The sequence below is a fragment of the Barbus barbus genome (genome assembly GCF_936440315.1).
Source record: "Barbus barbus genome assembly, chromosome: 47".
In the NCBI taxonomy this organism is placed as follows: domain Eukaryota; kingdom Metazoa; phylum Chordata; class Actinopteri; order Cypriniformes; family Cyprinidae; genus Barbus; species Barbus barbus.
In genome coordinates, this window is record NC_136725.1 from 21441775 (window position 1) to 21467330 (window position 25556).

Here is a 25556-nt window from a genome sequence, read left to right on the forward strand (position 1 = left end):
CTGCAGTGTGTTTGTGCTCTAGACATGAATGATTCCTAAGATCATTAGGGGTGTAAATCGGATGTTTCGGCATGATACGATCTGACATTTATTCCCAGCGATACAGCCTTTACCCATACCTCAAAACATGCTGCGATGCAATTGCAATTTGAGTAGATTCAGGGTGTTGTGATACTGATATTGTGATATTATGTGCCTATTTTACACAATCAGTCACTTTTTATTAACTCACAAATGCAACCAAAATATAAGATGAACATTTATTGAACTCTCTGAAAATTGCAAGTACTATTTCTCCGTTGGGATGTCCATTCTTAAAGCTGCAGGCTGTAACTATTTTTGGTTAAAAATGATCCAAAATCAATATTTGAACAACCAGCCAGTGTTCAAAACTATCGCCTTACTTTTGACCGATTCACAACGGTTATCTTATAATAATGTTTTCTCATTTGAGTGTAGGTTTTCGTGGGAAATTCGAGCATGGCACTGCGTCATTACGTCTCGACTGTAAACATAAAGAAGTTTTTCCGGCTAGTAGGCTATCGCATGTGAGGATCCTGCAGTTGGCAGCTCATTTATAGCCTTTTCTCACAGCAGCTAGAATAATTAAATGTATTATTTTGATGGCGATCCAGAAAGGATTATGTGTTTATGAAAGTGACGTGACATACAGCACTCTGCATTTAACCCATCCAAAGTGCACACACACAGCAGTGAACACACACCCAGAGCAGTGGGCAGCCATTTATGCTACAGCACCCAGGGAGCAGTTGGAGATTCAGTGCCTTGCTCAAGGGCACCTAAGTCGTGGTATTGAGAGTGCTGTACATTCATTCTCCCCACCTACAATCCCTGCCGGACCTGAGACTCAAACTCACAACCTTTGGATTATGAGTCCGACTCTCTAACCATTAGACCACAATTTCCCCACCCACAACTTTCCCACATGTGAATGATATTAAATTATATTCCAGTTTTAAAAGTGCTTCTGATTACAGATAGCCTGGGATTACACAAGATTTGTATTTTAAAGAAAACCATTTTTAAGGGAGTATAGTTTGCTTTTGGGGTTAAAAGAATTTCTTAATATGAAATTCGAATGGCATGACAATTAGATTAGACTGTACAGAAATTTAAATCTACACGCTAATACACACTATACTCATAGTCACGCAGTGCTGATGTTATTGGCATTAATAATTTGAGAATAAAGTATAACAATAATAATACTTTGCACGGTTTGATGTGATATGAGCTAACCGATCGTTATATTTAATCACCTTTGGTAGCGCGATTTATTGTAATGCCTTTTTCCTCAGTTCCTCACAAACGTGGCAGTGACGTGACTTGTTACTTCTTCAGATGACAATATACGGTGAAAATTCTGATTTGGGTCATATATTCCAAGACGTAGGCTAGAATCTGTGATTACTAAGTGTTTGATTCACACCGGTTCGGTGACTGACAGCTACACATCCGCGCTGAAGCCATGCCAGACCACAGCCCACGTAATAAAGATAATTCTGCACCTGGCTGCAATACCAGGTTTTCAACAGAGATGGTGACAAAGAGGCAAAATTTACGGACTGCAATTTTAAAGTCTCGATGAAATCAAAATTAACAATACTTACAATCCGAATTCTGGAAATGTTGGGACATTTTTTAAATTTGAATAAAATGAAAACTAAAAGACTTTCAAATCATGAGCCAATATTTTATTCACAATAGAACATAGAGAACATAACAAATGTTTAAACTGAGAAATTTTACACTTTTATCCACTAAATGAGCTCATTTCAAATTTGAAACCTGCTACAGGTCTCAAAAAAGTTGGCACGGGGGAAAAAAAAGGGCTGAAAAAAATGAGAAATTTTGAAAAGAATCAGCTGGGAGAACATCAAGAAACTAATCAAGTTAATTGACATCTGGTCTGTAACATGATTAGCTATAAAAGGAATGTCTTAGAGAGGCAGAGTCTCTCAGAAGTAAAGATGGGCAGAGGCTCTGCAATCTGTGAAAGAGTGCTTAAAAAGTTTGTGGAATACTTTAAAAACAATATTCCTCAATGTCAGATTGCAAAGGTTTTGCAAATCTCATCATCTACAGTGCATAACATCATGAAAAGATTCAGAGAAACTGGAGAAATCTATGTGCGTAAGGAACGAGGCCGAAGACCTTTGTTGGATGCCCGTGGTCTTCGGGCCCTCAGACAACACTGCATCACTCATCAGCATGATTCTGACATTAAATGGGCCCAGGAATACTTCCAGAAACCACGGTCGGTAAACACAATCCGCTGTGCCATCTGCAGATGCCAACTAAAGCTCTGTCATGCAAAAAGGAAGCCATATGTGAACATGGTCCAGAAGCGCCGTCATGTCCTGTGGGTCAAGGCTCATTTAAAATGGACTGTTTCAAAGTGGAAAAGTGTTCTATGGTTAGACGAGTCCAAAATTGACATTCTCCGGGCTAAAGAGGAGGGAGACCTTCCAGCGTGTTCTTAGCATTCAGTTCAAAAGCCATCATCTCTGATGGTATAGGGGTTCATAAGTGCATACGTTATGGGCAGCTTGCATGTTTTGGAAGGCACTATGAATGCTGAAAGGTATATAAAAGTTTTAGAGCAACAGAGCATTCGTAGTAGAAGAGTCCGGGTGCTGAATTGGCCTGCCTGCAGTCCAGATCTTTCACCAATAGAGAACATTTGGCACATCATTAAACAAAAAATACGTCAAAAGTCCGATTCGGACGGTAATTGTTTCTCACATGGACGTCTGTAAAAATAAATTTACATATCATAAAACTCATGTATTCGGACGGCGATTTATTCACAGTGGAGGAGCGAAAATTTATTTTATTTACAAATGTATTTTTATTATTGTGTAAAATGTAATTAAAATACTTATTATTGTAAAATGTATTCTTATTATTCCAAGCATATTTTATAATATTTATAATTTGATTATTTAAATCTCCTGTTTAAAAATAGGAAAATAGACGCGATATAGTTATATATAATTATACGCGATATATATCTGTTTATAATGCACATTTTAAAATTGTATTGCATACCTGCTCCTGCCATAATAAAGACCCATTTCAAATGTTTGTGCTTTTCTTCTTTTGTAGCTCCCAGTCGCTGTGGTTAAGCAGTCATGAAGTATTGCTCTTTTAAATACTTTCCAGCATTTCAGAAATAATATGTATGCAAATTACACCGAAGTACAACGTTACAGTGTTCGGGAGTGCTCAAAAAGAGTTTAAACACTGAATTTTGAATTGATTTCCTCTTGAAAACTCAGAGATGTGGATTCGGACGGCAATTAAATTACCACACAACCTTGGTGTTTGTCAAAAAACAGTTGGTAATTCGGTCGATTTTTACGGGGGTGGTGAAAGAAAAACACCGACATCCTGGATTCGGATGGCACTAAAATCACCAACTACCCTCTGTATATGGTGAAAATCACTTACGTCCCCATGAGAAACAATTACCGTCTGAATCGGGCTATAGACAACCACAAACTCTTCAGCAGCTGGAAACCTATATCAGGCAAGAATGGGACCAAATTCCAACACCAAAACTCCAGAAACTTTAAACTGTTTTGAAAAGAAGAGGAGATGAAGAGGAGATGCTACACCATGGTAAACATGCCCCCGTGCCAACTATTTTGAGACCTGTAGCAGGCATCAAATTTGAAATGAGCTCATTTTGTGCATAAAATTGTAAAATTTCTCAGTTTAAACATTTATGTTCTCTTGGCTCATGTGATTTGAAATTCTTTTAGTTTTCTTTTTATTCAAATTTAAAAAACCTCTCAACATTTCTTGAATTCGGGTTGTATTTTTCTATGGAATATGTCTGTGTTTATTATAAATTATCTGTGCATAATTAAATCCTGCCTTACATTTTTTTCCAAGAAGCCATTTCATCACAATAAAGGAAGAAAAGACGCTCACAACCTTTGACGCTGACTTTATATAATATAGAAAAAGTCTTCAGAATATCAAAATATGAAAATAAATCAAGTCACACGAGATCATCAGTCATCTGGTGGCAGCACATTATTGGCTTGTGCAATGAGATAAGCAATGACAACAATCAAAATATCTATAAAATTTGCAAATCTAGTATCCACATTAGGTTGTACACAACAAAATTAGGTACTCCAGATGTTGAAAAAATATGTTTATACATAAAAAGAAATTTCAAAAAGAAAGTTTTAAAACTAACAAATATTTGATGACAGCTCAGTCAAATAATCTATTCTACAGTCTTATAGTGGTTTCATTTTAGAGGTTTCCCTTTAGGACATTGTGTGCAAAATAAAGGTGCATAAAAAAAAATCAGATTTTTAATTTTTTTTATAAACCATAAAACTTTGTGCATTATTTAAAAAAAAACAAAAAAAACAGGCAGAACAATTTGGGGAGACACATCTAATTGCAATTTGATAATAATAATAATAATAATAAATTTGATTATGAAAATAAAACAAATGTAATAAATTATTAATTGTTTAAAATCTTTACATTTTTCCATGCTTTCAAACATTAAACCATAGAGCTTTTATTTTGGCAGAAGGTTGCAGGGAAACTTTTCTTTTCAAGTGCTCTCTCTCAAACGCTCAGCCATTTTCATTACAGACTTATATATGTTAATTTTAAAATGCACCTCATGAGCAACTTAAGCACATATCATTAGCAGAGATGGAGTTCATGTGGAGCATTATTTATTGTGAACCATGAAAAGATCACAACTCTTTACTCTTACACATGTAGCGCATCACATTACATATTTATAATATATAAATATAAATTATAATATATAAATATAAATAACAATGCAGTCTGTGTGTTTAACTTGCTAAACCATATCATGTTCTCAAGCACTGCTAGAATTAACAGTAGTATTGTTTCAAGTACTTGATTTTTTTTGTTGCATTTGTCACTTTTAGGCCATATATATATATATATATATATATATATATATATATATATATATATATATATATATATGCATGCATTGCATTGATGCATCATGTCATTAGTTATCTGACTGATGTATCAGTCCATATCGTTGTATCATTACACCCCTACAAATCATTGTGTGTTTTGTTGATCATCTTGGGAACTATATAGCAACTGTTCATAACATCCTAGTATCAAATCTATTTTTCTTACAATGCAAATATTCCCTGCAACAATTATGTTAATATTTCTAATCTACGTTAATACAGACACAAGCTGGTTTGTTATGACTTTTCTTTCATTGAATATCTCTCTTTTCTCTTCTTAAGCTGCCTTTGATTATATAAGTGTGTATTAAGGAGGTCACATTTCCTTGATAAAAGAATGAAATCTCAGTATTTCACAGCGATCATCTTCACTGATGCAGACTCTAATTGTGAAGCCATTATTGTTTCGTTTCACATTTCATGTTTAAATCAGTACTGACAAATCCATTTATCATTTTCACTGCTTGGAGATAAAAAAAAGTTTTTGGGCCAGAAAGTTTTAGTCTCTGTCAAGCAGAAGGGCTGAATGATAAAATATCCTAATGGTCACATGGAGCCGGCAGTGCAATGCATTTGCATAATTGGATTCCACGTTAACATCATAATGCGCGCATTTTAAAGCGTGAGTAAGCAACGTCAGATTATCAAACTCATCGCGATGCACTGATTAGCATTCTTCATTTGTGGGGAAGTTCATTCAGCCGATTTTGATTGATTCAAGATAAACCACACATACGGCATCAGAGCTTCCTCCAAAAGAATGATGGGGCCCTTAATTGTGTTTCAAGCGGGAATCCATAGGTCGCATGGAGAGTGATCACTGCAACCCGATGAGACGGAGAACTCAAGGTTGTTTGTCTTTTGTCAGACAGTGTTCTCCGGCTGAGCCTTTCATGTAGATATCGAACCGAGTCACATGGCTGCAGGTTCAAGTAGTTTTCCTCTACAGCTAAGGACCCTTGTGCAGCCCCTTGCGGTTTTTAAGGCCTACATCATGGATGTGCATCCAAGAATGTGATTCCTAAGGGAAATAGAGACTTGGATCGATGATCCTTGAATAACACAGACCCAACATCAATCAAATAACAATTGTATTATCTGGTGAAGCAATTAAAGTCAACATGAGATACTGCTTTTTCAATACACATTCCTGGTTTCATAGTGCACGATTTATTATTATTGATTTGTGATTATTGGTTATTCCTATGAATATTTGTCTGTTTTTGTAATATTTGAATTTAATGTCACCAGATCATCACCTATTTTTAATCTCTGCTTATATACTTTAAAAATAATTTTTCGAAGTTGTAAATAAAACAAAGATTATTGGAGTACGTTTTACAGGCAAATACTATTTCAGTCTTTCTACTTCAAAATTGCATGTTTATTTCCATGCGTTTCTTAGGCTGTATCCGAAATCGCCCCCTATACCCTCATTCACTATTCCCTACATTAGTCCACTCATACAGTTCACTTGAAGGAGTGAATGAAAATGAATGTATGTCTATATAGAGTCAATCAAGGCATCTAAGAGAAGGTTAGGACTTAGCAAAAGCTAAAAGATAACTCATGCCGTCTGATCTAGGAGATTAATCTTGTAAATGGTTTCTCAGTTATTAACAGGAACAGCCTTTGAACGGTGAACAACGGTACTGCGCTGAGCCGATCTCTCCCGCAGCACATGGGCTCCTGTAACTCCCGGGATACCTCGACTGGTGGATGAGTGATGAAACAGCTGATTTATTCCCTGAACCCTGTAATACTTCACACACTGGATGGATGTATCCTGATTTTTTCACTTTCTGAAACACTGTCAGGCCATCCAGCAAGGGATAAATAACATTGAGGGATAGGGCTGTGTTTGTCTGCTCTGTGAAGGACGAGCAGGCTAATGGCGTAAATTGTACACACACACACACACACACACACACAATTAGATGTAATATTTGCACAAAACGACATCTGCCTTGCAGTCCTATTGAGTGAGTCAAGGCCATTTGGAGTAAAGAGAACAGTCTCAGTCTCTCTGAGTGACTTGACTACTGGCTCATTTAATATACGGTCAATGACTGTAAACGAAAGTAGCTGCTGTGAAACGACATGAATATTTTAGCTCATCCTCCACAGACAGAGGTGGCCGTGTTCTCCCACTGCAAGCCAATTCAGGAGCCTTAACATTTGCAGAGAGCAACGGTACACCAATGATTAATTTACCATCTGGGCCAGTTGGGATATGTATCATTTCATGCGAGAAAAAGCATTTTGCTTGCATCCCATCATACTCTGTATATGACCTAATATTTAGAACAATAATAATAATTTAGCTATTTTAATGTTTATGTTGTATATATGTATACAGTACACTACTATTCAAAAGTTTAGACCGCAATAAAGGAGGCTCAACAAGGCTGCATTTATTTGCTCAAAAATACAGTAATATTGTAAAATATTATTACAATTTAAAATAGCTGTTTTCTATGTAAATATGTTGTGAAATGTAATTTATTCCTGTGATGTAAAGCTGAATTTTCTGCATCATTACTCCAGTCTTCAGAGTCACATGATCCTTCAGAAATCATTATATGCTGCTAAAGAAATGTTTCTGATTATTAATGTTGAAAACAGTTGCACAGCTTAATTTTTCAGGATTCTTTGATGAATATAAAGTTGAAAAAACAGCATTTATTTGAAACCATTTTTTTGTGACAACTCAGACAGCTTACTGACCACAAACTGTCGAACTGTATTGTATGTATTTATAAATATGAGGTATTTTCCAGCTCTGAACATGACCAGCTCAGTCAAATCTGTTGTTATGAACGTCTATCGATCAGTTCTGGTTGTTTTTAAGACCTTTCAGTCAATCCAGCTTTTAGTAGCTCTCAAGTTTTAGTAGCTCTCTGAGTCATGCTCCATTGTCCCGAGCAAGATGTTCAAACCGTTCAAGCCCACGCCCAACCGATAACCTCTGCCTGCTTGTTCTTCCCAAAATACATCTGGCAAACAGTTGAAATTAGCCTCACATTCCCCTTTCTCTGTTTTCTCGCTGAACAAAGTGCCGCATTCTACCGTGAGCCGCAGGTGGAGGGTTCACTCCTTTTGTTCCGCTGCGCGCCGTGCCATTCAAACCATCGCTGTGATCTGCATCTCCACAGCCGCTTTGATAGACTATTTTAAACCCCCCATCTCCCACCCGCCCCTCCAGACTTGACTCTGACTCTATAATAATGCTGCACATCTTCTTATTGTGTTTCTGCGGTTTTCATGATATTGTGCCGCCTGTCTCCAGACAGCCAACCTCTTTCGCTAATTCTGTCCCCTTGTTTAGTCACATGGATGCATTTTATGTGCCTTTGGTGTGAGATGTTGCTCAGACTATAATGAAACCCTTGATGCTTTGTGCTGGGGGGCACAGCTTTCAACATGCCCACAGGCTTCAGTGGATGAGTCAAACTACTCCTATAATAATGAATTGTGCATTAGGGGCTTATTGCAAAAAGCGAAAACAGAGGTGAGCTTTAATTTGATAGCTGTTTTGATACTTTTGGTTTACATGCAGTTATGATGAATGCATTAAGTTATTGGTCCAGTTAATAGAGAGAGCGAGAGCTTGAAATATGAAGTTATAGCAACATGTTTTTGTGGGCAAATGAAGCCATGCAAAATGCAAATTAACGACACTGTCTCTTTTCCACGGAAACCTCTCTCTTTATAAGTTTTGTGTTTACACTGACGGACTACTTATGCTAATAAAGCAGCAGCTTGGGAAATGCAAAACACAGAGGCTTCGTTACCTTTCCTCTGACAGCAAGCCTTCCATCTCGTTGCGGCACAGTTCAACAGTCCCTATGGGACATGCACCGTGAATGGATGCTTCCCTTCATTGGAAAAAGTGCTAGTAATGTAAAAACAGCCTATTAGGTGGTTCTCCAGAGCTGTTTGTGGGCGTCAGAGAGTGTACCAGGGGAATTAACTGTATTGTATTGTATATATATATTGTGTGTGAATATTGTATTTTTTTTGTACTTTTCTCCTTCTTACTGTCAGTCGCTGTCTTCTTGGCCACCTTCGTTGACAGATCACTGCTAAAGAGAGTCCAATCTTTGATTTATTTGGGAGAATTTGTGTTGGTTAAATGTCCCATAAATAAGGATGCATGACATTTGACAGCTTAATAATTAATGACTGTAAGCCCAGAAAACACAAGCTTTTTGGGAAATTTTCTACTTGCTTTGTTCGTTTTTGGACACCATGAGAGGGAGTTTACAAAGCTAAACTAAGTGCCTCTCTTCAGGATATTATTAAATGTGGCTTATTAATGAGGCAGTAAGTGCAGTATAAAAATATATATTATATAAATATATAAGATATATAACTTTAGAATTGTATTTGTTGCACACGTTACCATGCTCATATTTTTTAAGAAAATAAAAATATTTTCCAAAATATGTCCAGAATGTAGAAAAAAAAAAAGTTCTCTCTCTGCACTGATTACATTTAGACTGATTCTTAGAGTCCCAAGAGGTTTGACATACTCTTTAAAGGAATTAATTGACTTAATTTGGGAATTCATCTTGGGGTCATGCCTCTATTATAACCACCAACTAATTTTCTATAAATCTATTTATACTAGGATGAATCTCATGAAGCCTGTCTAGAACAAATCCAGGTCATATTTCACCCCGAAATCAGATTTTGCTTGGTGAAAATGAAGCCTATTTTACGACCATAATATTTATCATAATTGGTAAAGCATTTCTACATCATTGTACTGCTTTTTGTTTAGTTAAATAGTTCATTGTATTGTAAAAAATACTATATTACAGTAGTGAGAATCACAACTGAGAATAATAGCTTTAGACATATTCTTTTAATTTGGGGGGGGGGGGGTAAGCGTGCTTTTGGTCTTATTATGTTTTTAATTTTTTCCTTTTGATGTTGATCACATAAAAGTTATGCAATATGAAGATTTGGTGCTGATGAAGCTTTTCAGAGAGCACATTTTGAGAGATTCCAAGACATTTCCGTGAGTAGAAACTGAAATATCTCAGAAAACGATACATGACGCAAACTGATGCATTGCTTGTATCTTGCCTCATTTGATTTGGTACTCTTGACAACTGGCTGATCTAGTATGTGTGCGTGTGTTTATATATGTGTGTAGTTTCCTGCCCCTTCGCTTTTATACGAATGCAACTCAAACTATCATAAACGCAAGATGTTTCTGTAAGGCCGTGTACTGTACACCGCCTGCCCAGTCTGTGCATTATCTATTCCACACAGCTCTGTGAAAGGCAGAGCGCTAGTAAATGGTAAGTTTGTGTTTGTGTTGTGCCAGGTGTGCGATGGGTCCCCGGTGTACCCAGAAGCAGAGGCAGAGGAAGGAGCCGCTCCAGGCTTGGAGCTCTTCCAAGTACGCAGACGTTCCAGTAGAAACCTGCAGCTGCCCCCATTGGTCTTCCGGCAAGCTGAGCAACATGACTGGAACAGCAAAGAGACTGAGCCGATCGCCCGTCCAACCACTCTGGCGCTGCGCATCCCCCCACTCATCGCCATCACATCTGCTGACTCTGGCAGGTGAGCAAAACAGCCTTTTGTGTGGATGCATTAAATATGGACATTATCAGTGACCGCATCGGTTATTGTGCTTTTGTCAAGATGTAAGTGGGATGCGGATGAGTTTGGATGATGCAATTACTTCTTGACATGCATTTAAATATATTTGAATATTTTCTTTCTTTGTTCTTAAAACTTCTCATCTTTGCCAGTAAGTGACAAAGCACGCACATGCTGCCACAGAGGATGATGCAAAATAGTTTTGTTGCACATGCTCGTTGCCTCATAAACATGACTAAATAAGTATTATTCAGTAACACTTTAGATGTTCTGTTGACTATAAGTAACTTTGCAAGTACATGTCAACTAGTCATTAGAGTGTTAGTAGACTGTCTGCTTAATATCTTCTAATTCTTTATTTTGATGATCCCCTAAAGACATTCGACTGATTACATATTTTCCTAAAGTTGTGCACATCCAGATGACTCAACATTAGGTTCAGGTAAAAGACAAAAAAATACAAATAATTAACAGAAAAAAATAATTTCTGCACACTGAAATTACAGCTCTATAAAACATTGTTTTGGGAAAATATTTGTTGGAGGTGTATTTGTTCAATGTGTGGACAGTCTTTTTTCTTTGTAACTTATTCTTCTAACCATGAACCTAACCTAACAGTCTACTAATATTTGAATGAGAGCGTGTTGTAGTTGTAAAGTTTCTGAATTAGTCAACTGAATTTCTGAAGGCGACCATGTACACTGCCCTCCAAAATTTTGGAAACACCCCTGGCAAAGTGTGGTTTTGGATGATATCGGCATAAATCCTAATCATTTTTTGGTGCAAATACATTAAAGTAACTTGACATTATCATTGAAGACCAGCAATATAACATAATAATTGCAATATATACACGTCAAAGTCAGACATGCCGGTTTAAACATGGCCCAGGTTTTTAAAAGATTTTTGGGTTAGCACACCTTAATAGCTTCAACAATTGATTGTCAGTTCAAAGTCAATGTTTGAATAAACTGACAGCTCAGATGCTCAGATTATGCAGAGCTGTAATAGCTGCTAATGGTGGATATTTTGATGAATTGAAAATTTAAGTGTTTTCTATGTATAAACTGTTTATGTAATAAAATATGTTTTCGTAGTTTGTGTTGTCCCTTATCAGTGCAAAATTATCACAAATTAAAAAGGATTCATGCCAATATTGTCCAAAACCCCACTTTTCTAGGGCGTTTCCAAACTTTTGGAGGGTAGTGTAAATAAAGTATAACCTATTAACTTTCTTCAACAGTGCACAAAACCCATGCAAAATAAACTTAGTCAGCAATCTAAATGGCAACTAATTTATGATGACTTGTAATTCGCTTCCTTATAATTCTTTAACTGACTTCCCCAAACCGATAAATATGGCACTGTTGTGGCATTTCTTGTTGTAAATATGATCAATAAATGGAAATAATATAAGGGCCACTGTAATTCTACTGTAATTTGTCTGTGCCAGATCAAAAATCCGTCATAACATAAAAATGATTGGTTGTATATCGTTTCATCTCTAATGCACCATTTTATTTTTTTTTTACCCACAAGGTCATTTTTGAAGAAAATATTGTAGGAGTCTTTGTACAAACGTGCAGATATTTCTCAGTAGTGGCGTTTCATCATCACCAGTGATAGAAATGTAAGAATGAAGTGGGCATTGAGATAAAATCGACTGCTTTGGCTTTGGCAAAGATTGGCTTCACTACTAGCTCCTCAAATCCTGTTTAGAGTGCGATTTTCTTTGGTGGGAGGGCTAGATTAGAACACACTTTGACATTTTGTCCAGTGTCACCCTGTCGCTGTTTTTCTGTCACTTATCATCCATGCAGCCTGTTCCTTCTTTGATGGACTCTTTAAAGAGGCACAGCTGAAGGGTGTCTCTCCAGGGCCGCAAGCAGATGGATGAAAGAGAATTTGTGGCTTAAGATCAGATTCTTATAAGGTATCCACAGCAATATACAATGGCATTTATCTGTGAATTTTTTTGCTTCTAACATTTTTCAGTCCTCACTGTTAGGCGATACTATTTCACACTTGATTTTCACATTTACTGAAGACAACATGAGTGCTGCTTGCCTGTGCAGAACTTTGTGGGTGTTGTGGGTGGTTGCTTACAGGCAAAAAAAAAGCCCACTCCCAATTTTCAGGGTAAGGTTGCATTGGTGTTTTTACAGCCTTACTTAAACTGGGATGTAAAGTTTACACTATGGGCCTTAGTACACTAAGGATTAGTTCACTTTCAAATTAAAATTTCCTGATAATTTACTCACCCCCATGTAATCCAAGATGTTTATGTATTTCTTTCTTCAGTCGAAAAGAAATTAAGGTTTTTGATGAAAACATTCCAGGAATCTTCTTCATATAGTGCAGGTCAATGGACTCCAAACGGTTGAAGGTCAAAATTACAGTTTAAGTGCTGCATCAAAAGGCTATAAACGATACCAGACGATGAATAAGGGTCTTATCGCGAAATGATCGGTCATTTAAAAAAAAAAAATAATGATGTTGAAAAGGTCACACTTGACGTAGGCTCCATCTCATCTTCTCCTCTAAATTCAAAATCTTCCGACGTCGTTGTTTTACCTTGTAAACTCGTTGAGTTGTAACTCCTTTTTTTGTAAATAGCGTTTGACTTACTATTTATACGTTCAACTTGTAAACACTGACTCGGTGCTTCCGCCTATGTCAAGCGTGACCTTTTCAACGTCATTACGTCATGACTGCGTATCACAGAACAGGTGAGCATTTGTGTTTATAAAGCATATCCTTTTTTTTTTTTTTAATGATTGATCGTTTCGCTAGATAAGACCCTTATTCATCGTCTGGTAACGTTTATAGCCCTTTGAAGCTGCACTTAAACTGTAATTTGGTTACACTTTATTTTGATAGTCCACTTTTGGTTACACTTTATTTTGATAGTCCACTTTAGACATTCTACTAACTATAAGTAACTTTGTAACTACATGTCAACTAATTCTCATTCATTTGCAACTACATGTCTACTAACTCTCAGTAGGGTAGGTTTAGGGTTAGTAGAATAAGTTCACATATACTTGCAAAGTTTCTAATACTCAGTATGTTGTATGTTGTGGACCCATCAAAATAAAGTGTTAGAAGATATTAAGCAGACAGTCTACTAATACTCTAATGACTGCTAGTTGACATGTAGCTGCAAAGTTACTTACTGTTAGTAGAATGTCTAAAGTGGACTATCGAAATAAAGTGTTACCTGTAATTTTACCTGTAAAACCTGCACTATATGAAGAAGATTCCTGGAATGTTTTCATCAAAAACCTTAATTTATTTTTTTGACTGAAGAAAGAAATACATAAACATCTTGGATGACATGGGGGTGAGTAAATTATCAGGAAATTTTAATTTGAAAGTGAACTAATCCTTTAATAGCTTGTAATAAGCAATCTTCCAGTAGACATAGATGAGGTATTGAAAAGCCATGCATATCACTATTTGGTTTAGTGGACATTAGTGGAAAGTTTCTTGTGTAAATTAGATTTTCTTTTAAAAATGTGACAATGAATAATCTGTTAAACACATTATTTAGGAACTGTATTTTTATTGATCCTATTGCCTTTATTTTAACCATTATTCCTGAAAATATTCAGTTGATATGTAGGGTTGCATTTCAGTTGTGACTCCTGGCATTTTTAGACAAGGTTGTTTAGGGTTTCAATGTTGATAAGACTGTGAAGTTTCACATGCAGTACTACTGTACAGAGTTTTATCAGGCCAACATAGCATCAGCATCATGAATATTTCATCAGCTGTGGTGACTTCATGTTTGAAGCGCAAGTTCTTGCATTTTAAAGATTAGACATGTTTTTGAGTAGGTTTAACAAACAGCTGCCATTCTACATGAGCTGGGAGCATAAATACATGCATGTGTCAAATACGGCCTTATTCTATAACACAGAGAAATCAGTGGCTCCCTACCATTCACAATCAATTTCCTCCTATGACTATTCATTGAAAAGCTGTGTCATCTTGGAGCTACATTTTATTTTTAGGCCAAACTAGTCATGCACTGATGTAGTGTTTTAGTGTGGCAGGATTCAATCAAACCTTATTGACTGGGTACAATCTCCTTCCATTAACGTCTAATAGTTTACAAGGTTAGATGAAAAGATGGAAGTGCTGCTTAGAACCAAGGACAGAATAATTTTTTTCAAAAAAGGTCTTCTCTTACATTGCCCCACAGAGAAAACACTGTTAGACCTCTTCACGTTGTTGGGAATGAGAAGGTAATTTCCTGTCAGGTTCTGAATCACAGATATCCAGTTTAAATGTAATTTGCCCTGTAAAGTGAAATTAATAGAATGCCTGACGCACTTTCCTGTGCTTGCATTACAGATTTTCTGACCTATACTAACTGCAGAGGAGACTTGTGCTGCTTTCTAAAGAAGTTTCCTGCATGTATTGTCTAGTTTGGCTCCAAGCATGGTTCATTTATAATTCATTCAGTTTGTGCTACGAACTGTCACTGAATTTCTCCAACATGCTAACACGGTTTGCCGGCTCTGCTGCTGATTGCGTCGATTTGACTGGCTCGTTGGCCACCCTGTTAGTGACACTATGACTGTTTAAATCAGCTTTAACGCTGATACTGCTGAACTGTGCACTTTTATGTCTAAAGTCCATTACATTAACTATCCTAAACACCTGCCATTATGGCTGACCTCAGCTGATTTTGGGGGGCTTCTAGATACAGCTTGGTGTATCCAAAGTCAGAAGAGGTTTATAGTTTCACAGTCATATGAAAATAGGAATTTGTCTCTTTCCGAAGCCTTGCTGTGCTGGAGTGGCAATATCAGCAGCCTGAATCAGCCGTGGACCGGAATACAATTTTTATGTGTCTGGTGAGTCATATTCTGCCCCTTGATATGTGAATACATCTGGGATTCATTTAGAAGTTTGTGCATGCTTTGGCATGTAATAAATAGATCATGCGTCAGGCTCCATGTAAAGCATAAAAAAACCCTTATTCTTTGCGTCGTGTGACGTTAACCATGGCTCTGCATTTGCACGTTCTTCAATTACACAGATTATTCATATGGTTTTGTTCAGTATTAGTGATGTGCAAAATTTGAATGAGCAAATTATCAGTCTTATAGGCAGCCGTGTATTGTTGTTTTATGTTCACCTGCCACCTGACCTCACTAACTCACTAGTTGGTGGTTAGATGACTAGTTAATCACCCTGACACGTTTGTACTGGTCTACACCACCCCTTAAAAGTGACATCCAGAGACATGTCTGTGGTGAGTTCAAAGAAGAAGGTCAGTTTATAAATGTCTGATCTGATGCATAACATTTACCATAAACCACAAACATTTATTTGGATTATCAGTATCATTGACAACCCTTCCCATACCCAGTGGCATCAAATTTAATGTAGCCTGTTTTATTCCCTTGAAAGGTTTACTTGTCTGACTCACATATGCAGATTCATACCTGCAAAAAATAATTTCCATTTTCTGTCTTCCCAAGCTCACTGAGCACAAACTGCAAGCAAACGTTGTACCAATAGCCGCTTTGATTTGCTCTACCGGACCTATATCCATTATTCAGTTCAATCATGGAACTTATAAACTCAGTCAGCCTACAGTAAACTTTAATTTAGATAGGAAAATTTGGTTTAAAACGCCCACCCACTAAGTTGGTGGAAAAGTAGACGTTCTTATTCTAGACACCATTTTATTGGACAAAAACGTTTATATGAAGTGAGTGAAGCGATATGTAAGTTATACATAAGTAAGTTATATGCCCATAAGTTAAGACGAGTCATCAATATATTTGGCTTTAAATTTTAAATTATGTGTAGGCTGTCAGTATATGTGTTCCTGGACCACAAGGCCTGGCATAAGTAGAACGGGTATATTTGTACCAATAGCCAACAATACACTGGGTCAAAAACGGTAAGTTTGGGTCAAATACAAGTATGCATTTGATAGTTTTGGGACAAATACAAGTATGGGTCAAAATAATCAATTTTTCTTTTATGCCAAAAAGGATTAGGATATTAAGTAGGCCTAAAGATCATGTTCCATTAAAGCCTGGCTCACACTACAGGAGTTTTAAAATCCTAACCGATAATGAAATCTAGCTGCAGCACGCACATAAGGAGAATCTTCACAGATTTTCTTCCCTCAAATCTTAAACATGCACACACTACAAGATTTGAATATGGTGGCGCAACACACTACAAGATATTATTAAGATTATCATGTCAGATGGAGCGCCTCATGTGATCTCACGCAGCATTTTGTCAGCAATGTTTACATATGTTAGCTAGCATTCTAGCAGCTTTCTGCACTCACCCGGTACGTTCAAAACAGAGGCGATTTCACCCCAGTGCTTCTCTTTCTCCTCACGGTTGTGATACGTTTTCGACACATTATACAGACAGTGTTACTACAAAACTTCAAGAAGCCGTTTCCTCCGTCTCCACTATCCAACGGAGCCGTACTGCAGCTGTTTTGCGGTTGTGCATTGGCTATTGTGAAAGTACTGACGTAATCATATAGCCGTCATCATCCCGATTTAAATCCGAAATATCAAACATATTTGATATGATCGGGGTGGCCCCGATTTGTGTGCGAGCAGATCGGGAGGTGCAAGGCTCGATCTGTGAATGCCTCACATTACCAGATAATCCGTGCCGAACATCGGGACCGATTGAGGTGCTCGACAAGATTTTTCCTCCGATTCTTGGCAGGAGGAAATCGGGCTAAAATCCTGTAGTGTGAGCCAGGCTTAAGATATTTAGTAAATCTCCTACCAGAAATATATTAAAACTTAATTTTTGATTAGTAATATGCATTGCTAAGAACTTAATTTGGACAACTTCAAAGGCGATTTTTTTTAGAATTTTAGATTTTCAAATAGTTGCATCTCGTCCAAATATTGTCCTATCCCAACAAACCATGCATCAATGGAAAGCTTATATATTCAACTTTCATATGACGTATAAATCTCGATTTCAAGAAATTATCCCTTATGACTTGTTTTGTGGTCCAAGGTCACATATTTTTGTAAAAATTTAGGCATACACTAGAGAATGTGAAGCTACGTCACGTTGCGTTGCATGTTGGGGTGCCTAAATATTCACATTCTTCATTGGATCGTTTGCAAGAAAGAGAAGCTAGTTTATCGTTTCACACAATAATTAGATTTTATCTCTTAAATTTTGTAGAATTTTGTTTAAAATGTTGATCTGGATTACTGTGAAAACAGTGTTGCCCGCTGCTGCTTCAGCCATCATATTATCCAAATAACGTGTTTGTTCAACAAAGCTGACAGAAGTCGGTCCATTTCTTTGTTGGAAATATTTAAATGAAGTATAATTGTTGTCACTGTATATATTAATTTTTCCATGGCCACAGCGGAGAATCAGAGATTGTGGATCACATTCAACAGACAGACACAAACATGTTTATAATTATTTCAACAAATGATGAACAGTTTTGTAGCATTTTAAAATGCTGGTTTAATGTACTAAGACAGTGATGATAAAAGACATACAGACGAGCCAAGAATATTAACGCAAATTGTTTAAACGTTAAGTTTAAGTAAAATCGTAATAATGCTTATGCATTAAGACAGTATTTAATCTTCATATATTTTAGGTTCGTTAGTTTTTCTGCATATAGCAAGGTGTGAACAGAGTATGGTCTTTAACTGTCTCGGTGCATGAAAGGAAAACCCGTTGCGTTCACATTTTGGGCTTATGTGTATCTATGCTTTACAGTTTTTACTATCTTGGTACCTTAAGCAACAATTGTATGAAGCCTTATTTGTTCGCTAATTCACAAGCCGAGTGAGAATCATACTCGCAAAGGTGATGTTAATTACTAAACCAAACAAAATCAAAACTTTCAAAAACACGCAGCATTGCGATTCTTTTATCGAGTGACAGGCAGTGGGCTAATCGGTGACATTATTAATAGATTTACCCTCCGGGCGTCTGCTTCCCTTGGGGTTTTTACACAGAGAAAAGGCGAAAAAAACCCAGTTTTCTCTCAGTACGAGTACCGGAGTTATTCTTGATGCAGCATGAATGACATACAATGGTGACATTTTTCACAATCTCAACAGAAAATCAAAATACTGCCCTAAACTTAATAGCGGCACGATCCTTCCTCACAGTATGGCGGATAAACAAAGCAGTTTCCCAGAACTCAGCTTCATATTCTCTATAGTTGACCTTATATCAGCTAAAATACGTTGACCAAAGGTACACCCTGCAATTTTATTGCTAACATGTTGGTTAAATTAACTTAAAATGGGACCGTCAGTGTAGTTATTGTCTTACATCGATACACTCCTGTATGTATGACTTTGCCAATTTGTATTCTTTGTTAATTATGTGAGTAGCACAAGTATTTTTTTTTTTTAGTTAGTAATTTTTTTCTTTGTTTTACCTCATATATTGTGGTTCTTCATCTTCTTTGACGAAACTGTGATGTTGACTATTAAAGGCGTCTTATGTCGAGTAGCTTTTCCTCCGTCAGTTTTGACAGTTTAAAATAACGGTCGCTCCTGCTGAGCGGGAAAGTGACCGGCAGCATCAGCGTGGAGATGATGCGCGCGCTCCTCCTGGTCGTTTGCGGAGGCAGCAGCCGCCAGCCTCACCGTCTCTAGCGCAGAAACTCTCAGAGAGAGAGGGAGAGGGAGGGAGACAGCGGGATATTCTCACACACACACCGACAGATAGCTTACCTGATAGCACCGGGGAAAATGGACCGAACCTACGCGGTGGATACGGGTCACCGACCGGGTCTGAAGAAATCACGGATGTCGTGGCCGTCGTCTTTTCAGGGATTTAGACGGTAAGATCTGTCCTCTTCATCATTGAGGGGTAGATGGGTGTGCGAAGAGGCTTTTGCGAAGTGCACTTTCTTTGTGTAGATCAGTTCATCCCCGGAAGAAATTGGTCTATTTTGGCTTGGAATGAACTTTAAGTCAATGGACTTCATTTAAAGTCTTAAAGCGCGTGTAGTTTCTTTGTTACGCACGCGCCTGGGATTGTTTTATACATAATTATTTCATTATTGGTATATAATTAGAGTACAAATTTAATCCCTAGTTAAAAAAACTACAGCCATATAGTATTTTTTTTTTAATTGTCGTTGTTTTTTAAAGTTCCTGTCTTTATTTAAAGGGTCTGGCGACGATTTTTTTTCTATTGCGCAAATATTTGCAAACGTATTTTATCACTGTTAACTCGTCCTTCAGTCTGTTTATTTATTTTATTAGACTGATTATGCGCTATAAAACTGGAATGCAATGAAGTGTGAGTGGCATATAGGGGTTATATGAGGTTTATGTCAGTTTAATCCGATATATGGATAATCTGGTTGATTATATGCAATGTAGATATTGCTTGGGCGGAACCAGCGCAAATTCACTTGTGTTTAGGTAGAATTATCTAACGCTGGTGTGTTACACAACCATTTTACTTATCTTATGGATGTTTATGTATTTATCATCTCATACGTGGTTGTTTGAGTTTGACAGATTTTTTTTTCTTTTGACGACCAAATATGCAAAATTTGAATCTTTGAGAGTTGATAACCATATTAATGTTTTTATTTTTGTTATATTAGTTATATTATAGTTTCATTTCTGCCTTTTTGTCACAATAATACCTAAAAAGACCATTCGACTAAAGAACATAATATGCATTGTGATAATATGATTAATATTCGTATGCATTATTATAATTTTGACATTATATTTAAAGTTATTTGGCAGTCTAAATGGTGTCTAAAATCATTAGATTACACCAATCAATAGTCAAGTTTAGATTACACTGATGCCAGTCGTCATGGACAGTCTCAGAGTTGTCTTGTGAGGCACCATTCTGTTTTGCTGATCATAACTCATAGTTGTTGTTCCACCTTGAGTTGTCCTCAAGAGGACAAACCTCTCCACTTTCAGACATAATTAATGTTCCAAAGTGTCTTTCTCTCCTAAACCTCTAACACACGTCCTCTCATTCTCATACGTGGATGATGAAAAACAGCATGGCGAGTGTTAATTGTCTACTCAGTTGCCATTGGTACTGGCATTTCATGATTTTCTGTCACTGATTACATGGTATTGCCAACTCAAGGTGTTTTTCCCCCTCTGGAGTTCGTGATGAACACAGTAGGGGGTCATGCAGAGGTCAAATTTTAGAACACTTTGTCCTGTGGGATTTCTGGGCGGGCTGCCCTTATCTCCCAGTATATTGCTTGTAAGGAGTAATGACAGCGTTGGGTTTTATTCCCTGAGTGCAGTCCAGAGAGCTCATTGTTGGGCTAATCTAGAGGGAAAGATGGATGGATAGGCAATTCTACGGACAGTAGAACAAGACACAACTCTCAGGGAGTTGACAGCAGACACTGTCACCCATTGGTATGAATTTTGTACTATTTGGTCAAATTTGTGACATGTTATACCACCAGTCAAATGCACTTCCTGTCTGGAGGGTAATTGCTGTCAAAAAGTCGGTTATGCTCGGGAGTTAAAAGGCCGTTACTTTTGCATTAGAAAGTGCACTTGGTACCCCAGCCTAATTAAGCTTCAAGCAGTGTGATGCTCATTTTTCACTGGCTTGTGGTTGTTTGTTGTATTTAGGGGTTTGTCAGATTCATAAGCTCGAGTTGTCATCCTCATTAGGGTGTATGTCCCTGTGACCGGTATATCCAGCCGCTAACATTACCTTCTAGCTATAAAATGAAACGTTATCAGATATATGAGCATTGTGTAACAACATCACATGACTCGTCGGGGTCAAGGGCATGTCCAATTACACTGTCTGCACTATATAGTTGTCCCTGTGAATGGTTGTCTCATTTGCAGCAAAGATATGGCTGTGTTTCTACCAAAACTAATTCACTGCTCTGTCTACTGGAATGTCACTGGTAAGAAATTCCATCAAGAAGTCTTTGAGATTGTTGACATTTTGTCAGAAGCTGGAATCATGCATTACTGTCATTTTATACTCGGTTGGTGCACTTCCCAAAAGTCATATTTGACAAGTTTTTGTCCTGCCAACGTTTTCACTTGCCTCACTTTACCACAAAATGCCATCTTGATCAACTTTATTTTTAGCAGTGCCTTTTTATATATGATAGAAACATTTAATATATTTATGCAGATTATATAGTTTTTTTTTAATTAAATGTTAATTTTTCTTTAACTTTTTTTGGTTCATATGTATTTTTTTTCCTATTTATATTATTGTTGTTGTTTTTATTATGTCTAATAATGCTTTTAAGGACTTGCAATCGCAGCAAATTTTTGCAAATTCGACAAAGCCATCTATTTTAAGGCAACAAGAAGACATGGTCTTGGTGACTAATCAGCATAATTTGCAATAACAACATGCAATACAAAACACTCTTACAGTGGCCTTGGGCTAGCAGACTCTCATTTTTGCAGTATTTAATTGTTTTACACTTCTCACTTTACTTGAGCAAATTTTAAATGCATGACCCTCACGATGGAAGGTGGCACATAAGCTATTAAGCCCGTAGGCCTGTCTGTCAGCTTATTGACCAGAGCACAGGGTGATTCTCAAGGGAAATTCGTGTGCTGCAATAGCCTGGTCACTTTAACTAGCTTCACGTCCCTACACGGTTTTAACCAAGCCTCTCTTTGGATTTATACGCACTCTTTGGATTGTATGAAGGGAAAGGAAATGTTTACAAGCGTTGAACCAAACTGGGTCAGATTCTGAAGGTGCCGTACAGTTAGTTCTCCGTAGGGAAGGAAACATGTCCACAAAGCTGTAAACAGGGAAAATGCAATGGTTGCATCTTGACATGACAGGCGATGATGGCTTTGCTGTCAATAACACTGTACCCGTACTGAGAAAACAACCCATTTTACCACCTGAGCATCATCTGTATGACTGCACCTCCGTAATTGTGCAGTATTATGTTGGGTCACACCACAGCAGAATAATTTCCTCCTGAGTTTCGGTAATATGTTGAGCTGAAGACAACTGATGGATTTTTACAGCATAATAAATCATTGAAGATCTGCATCCCAGGGCCAAACTTATGATTTGAGAGCAGGCTCGCTGTGCATGATGGGAAGGATCAGATATTAATGTTATTATACAGGCTTCATCATTTTAGGCTAATCATCTTGAGACATTTTGGGTACTTGAATGGTGCTCCTTCACAGAGATCCTTCAAGTCATGTAAAGTTGCTTTAGGGAGCGCTGTCCTCTCGATTCTCTTCACAGACAGCTAATTAGAAACAACAACTGCAAAACATACACAGGCCGGCTCTGTAGCTTTGTCCTCAGTCGTCTCGGCTGATGAAGAGTCCTGCTGGAGCTGAGAGGAAGAAGAAACCATCCTTTCTGTTTTTTATGTTTGTCATCCTAGAGTCAAGATGCTTTTGTAAAGGTGGGAGTTTCTAGACTCTTCACGCAGCTCGAGTAGTGCTACTACTTTCTGAAGTGCTAATTGAAAGCACCACTGACAGTATCAACAGCAGCGTGCTTGAATAAAACTCGTCTGGGGTGTATGTGGCTAGTAAGGGTGGTATTCTTAAGCAAGTGAATGTGCTTCCGAACAATCCTCGGAGACCTATTTTGTATTCCTCTGAACGTACCCAGACTTCCAGACCTTTTGGGAAATCAATACGCCGCTGAATGCTTGTCTCAAACCACAAAAAGAAGATGGATGCTGGAAGTGTTTTAAATAATTGAGCGGCGTATCGTTTTTGCTGGATTCTTTTTCCTGGGTTACTTTTGTTTTGCGTGATGGTACTGTCATAGTCATGTTGGTTATTTTGTCACGTTATTGTCTGTTGTCACCTTTTGCGCAAAGAGGTTGTGGCTGAAGGTGGTGCTCTTAAGATGGATGACTTTGGATAACACCATCTGTGTGTCTCGTGTACAGGAGCTGGATGGCAGCTAATGCATGGTACACTTCCTAATGCACAGAAAACACATTGTTTGATGTCTGTAATTTGCAGCGACGGAGCGTGAGAAGTGGGGATGGAGGTGTATCTGCCTCTATCCATCAGGGAGTCAAACATACTAGAGGGTTATGCCTCCCCTCAATTCAGTAATTGGCCACACACCAAGACACAAATCTTGGTGTGTGGCCAAGTATGGTGAGGGTGGAGAGAGTGTTGGTTATTCACTCCCCTCACCAACAATCCCTGCCGGACCTGAGACTCGAAACCCACGTCCTTCGGGTTAAAAGTCCAACTCTCTATCCATTAGGCCACGACTGAACTTTCTCTTCATCACAGATCCCTGAAAAAAGGCACAGCGGATTTCATTAAAATATGAAACCATTTCCAGCAGCAAATCAGCATATTAGATTGATTTCTGAAGGATCATTTGACACTGTAGACTGGGGTGATGATGCTGAAAATTCAGCTTTGCTTCACAGGAAAACATTACATTTTATCTTATATTTAAATGGAAAACAGTTCTTTTGAATTGTAATAATATTTCACAATATTACTTTTTTTTTCAGTTTTGGTGAACATAAGAATTATTTCAAAAACATTAAAGGGGTCATATGATGCTATTTTAAAGATCATTGTTTTGTGTATTTGGTGTAACAGAATATATTGACATGCGTTAATGTTCAAAAAACAAACTCTCAAACTCGTCGTTTTCTACAAAGCCCCTCCTTCCAACAAGTGCAGTCTGCTCTGATTGGCCAACTTTCAAGTTAGTTTTATCAGTTCAAGCCCAAAAGGGGAACAGAGTCGTGTGACAGAGACACAGTGATGATGCTTGTATGTATTTGCAGTACACAAGCCACAGTTAAGACGATTTCTGACGGGCTGTACACACCGCTGTGATGCGACCCTGTTCCCCTCACACACACACACACACACACACACACACTCCCACACGACGCGTTGCGCAAAACTCCGCATTTGAACAGAACAGTCAATAGCAAATACTTAAACTAATAATAAAACATACTTACAGTTGCTGATTCAGAAGCACCAGATTGTCATAGCAAAGTCAGAATTGACCATTTTTTTTTTAGAAATAGCCTTCATGCATAGCCAGCCTTGTACTCTACTAGGTTCACGAAACTCTCATCCATAAATTGCGTTGCACAAATTCAAACATTTGGGTTGTGCTGCTGTGAAACAAATATTAACAATGATTCCTAATTGCATCTACTTTCGGAAGGCCGGAATAAAGTGCTTTTGCTTTCGCATAGAAACACACGGCGTCTCCCTGTCATGGCTGCATCAACACTACTGCGGTTACTGAAACCATGCCTTCTTTCTTTGCATGAACATTTGGGCGGCATTACGGAAATATTTCCACATCGTGACGTAAACATGTGGGGGTGTGTTTGACTGAGCCGTTTTAGGGGGGCGTGGACTAGGGCTGCGCAATTAATCGCACTGACAAGCTACGCGATATTGAGTTCATAATCAAATGCGATTCATCTGCGATAATGAACGCGATATTGCCTAGCTTGTCAGTGAACTACGGCTCTGTGTATTAACTGCTGCTCCATTTGAAAACAGGTGATCGAGATTGTTGACGAGATGCGCATGAGAATCGCGTGCGATTAATTACACAGCCCTAGCGTGGATGAGTCTTAACTTTTATAAAGAATATCTCTTTGGGTTTGAGACTTTAGTCTTTGCAACTTCAGCGATCTCATCTATACACGAACAGCTTGTAACACTCCAAAGAGAAAGAAAAACTTGAAATCGCATCATATGACCCCTTTAAAAGACCCAAGACTTTTGAACCATAGGCTACGTTCACACTGTCAGTTTTTGAGATTGACAACCGCATTTTCTTTACATGTGTGAGACTCAAAATGTCATGTTCACACAGCAGCTTACAGTTGTGTTTAGAATACTGTCTGTATTAATGTGCAATGGGAGTCCAGCCCGTATTCTTTACCAGTAACCATAG

At 37.7% G+C, this 25556-nt stretch overlaps 1 protein-coding gene across 2 annotated transcripts in view; it reads left to right on the top strand.

Annotated features, from left to right (window-relative positions):
* Positions 1-25556, top strand: part of LOC306865971 (3',5'-cyclic-AMP phosphodiesterase 4D-like) — a 220973-nt gene that overhangs the window by 30993 nt on the left and 164424 nt on the right. For both annotated transcript variants that reach the window (XM_079410861.1, XM_079410860.1), the window contains exon 3: positions 10357-10595. In XM_079410861.1, the coding sequence (XP_079266987.1) occupies positions 10357-10595 (239 nt within the window). The remainder of the gene's footprint in view (positions 1-10356; positions 10596-25556) is intronic.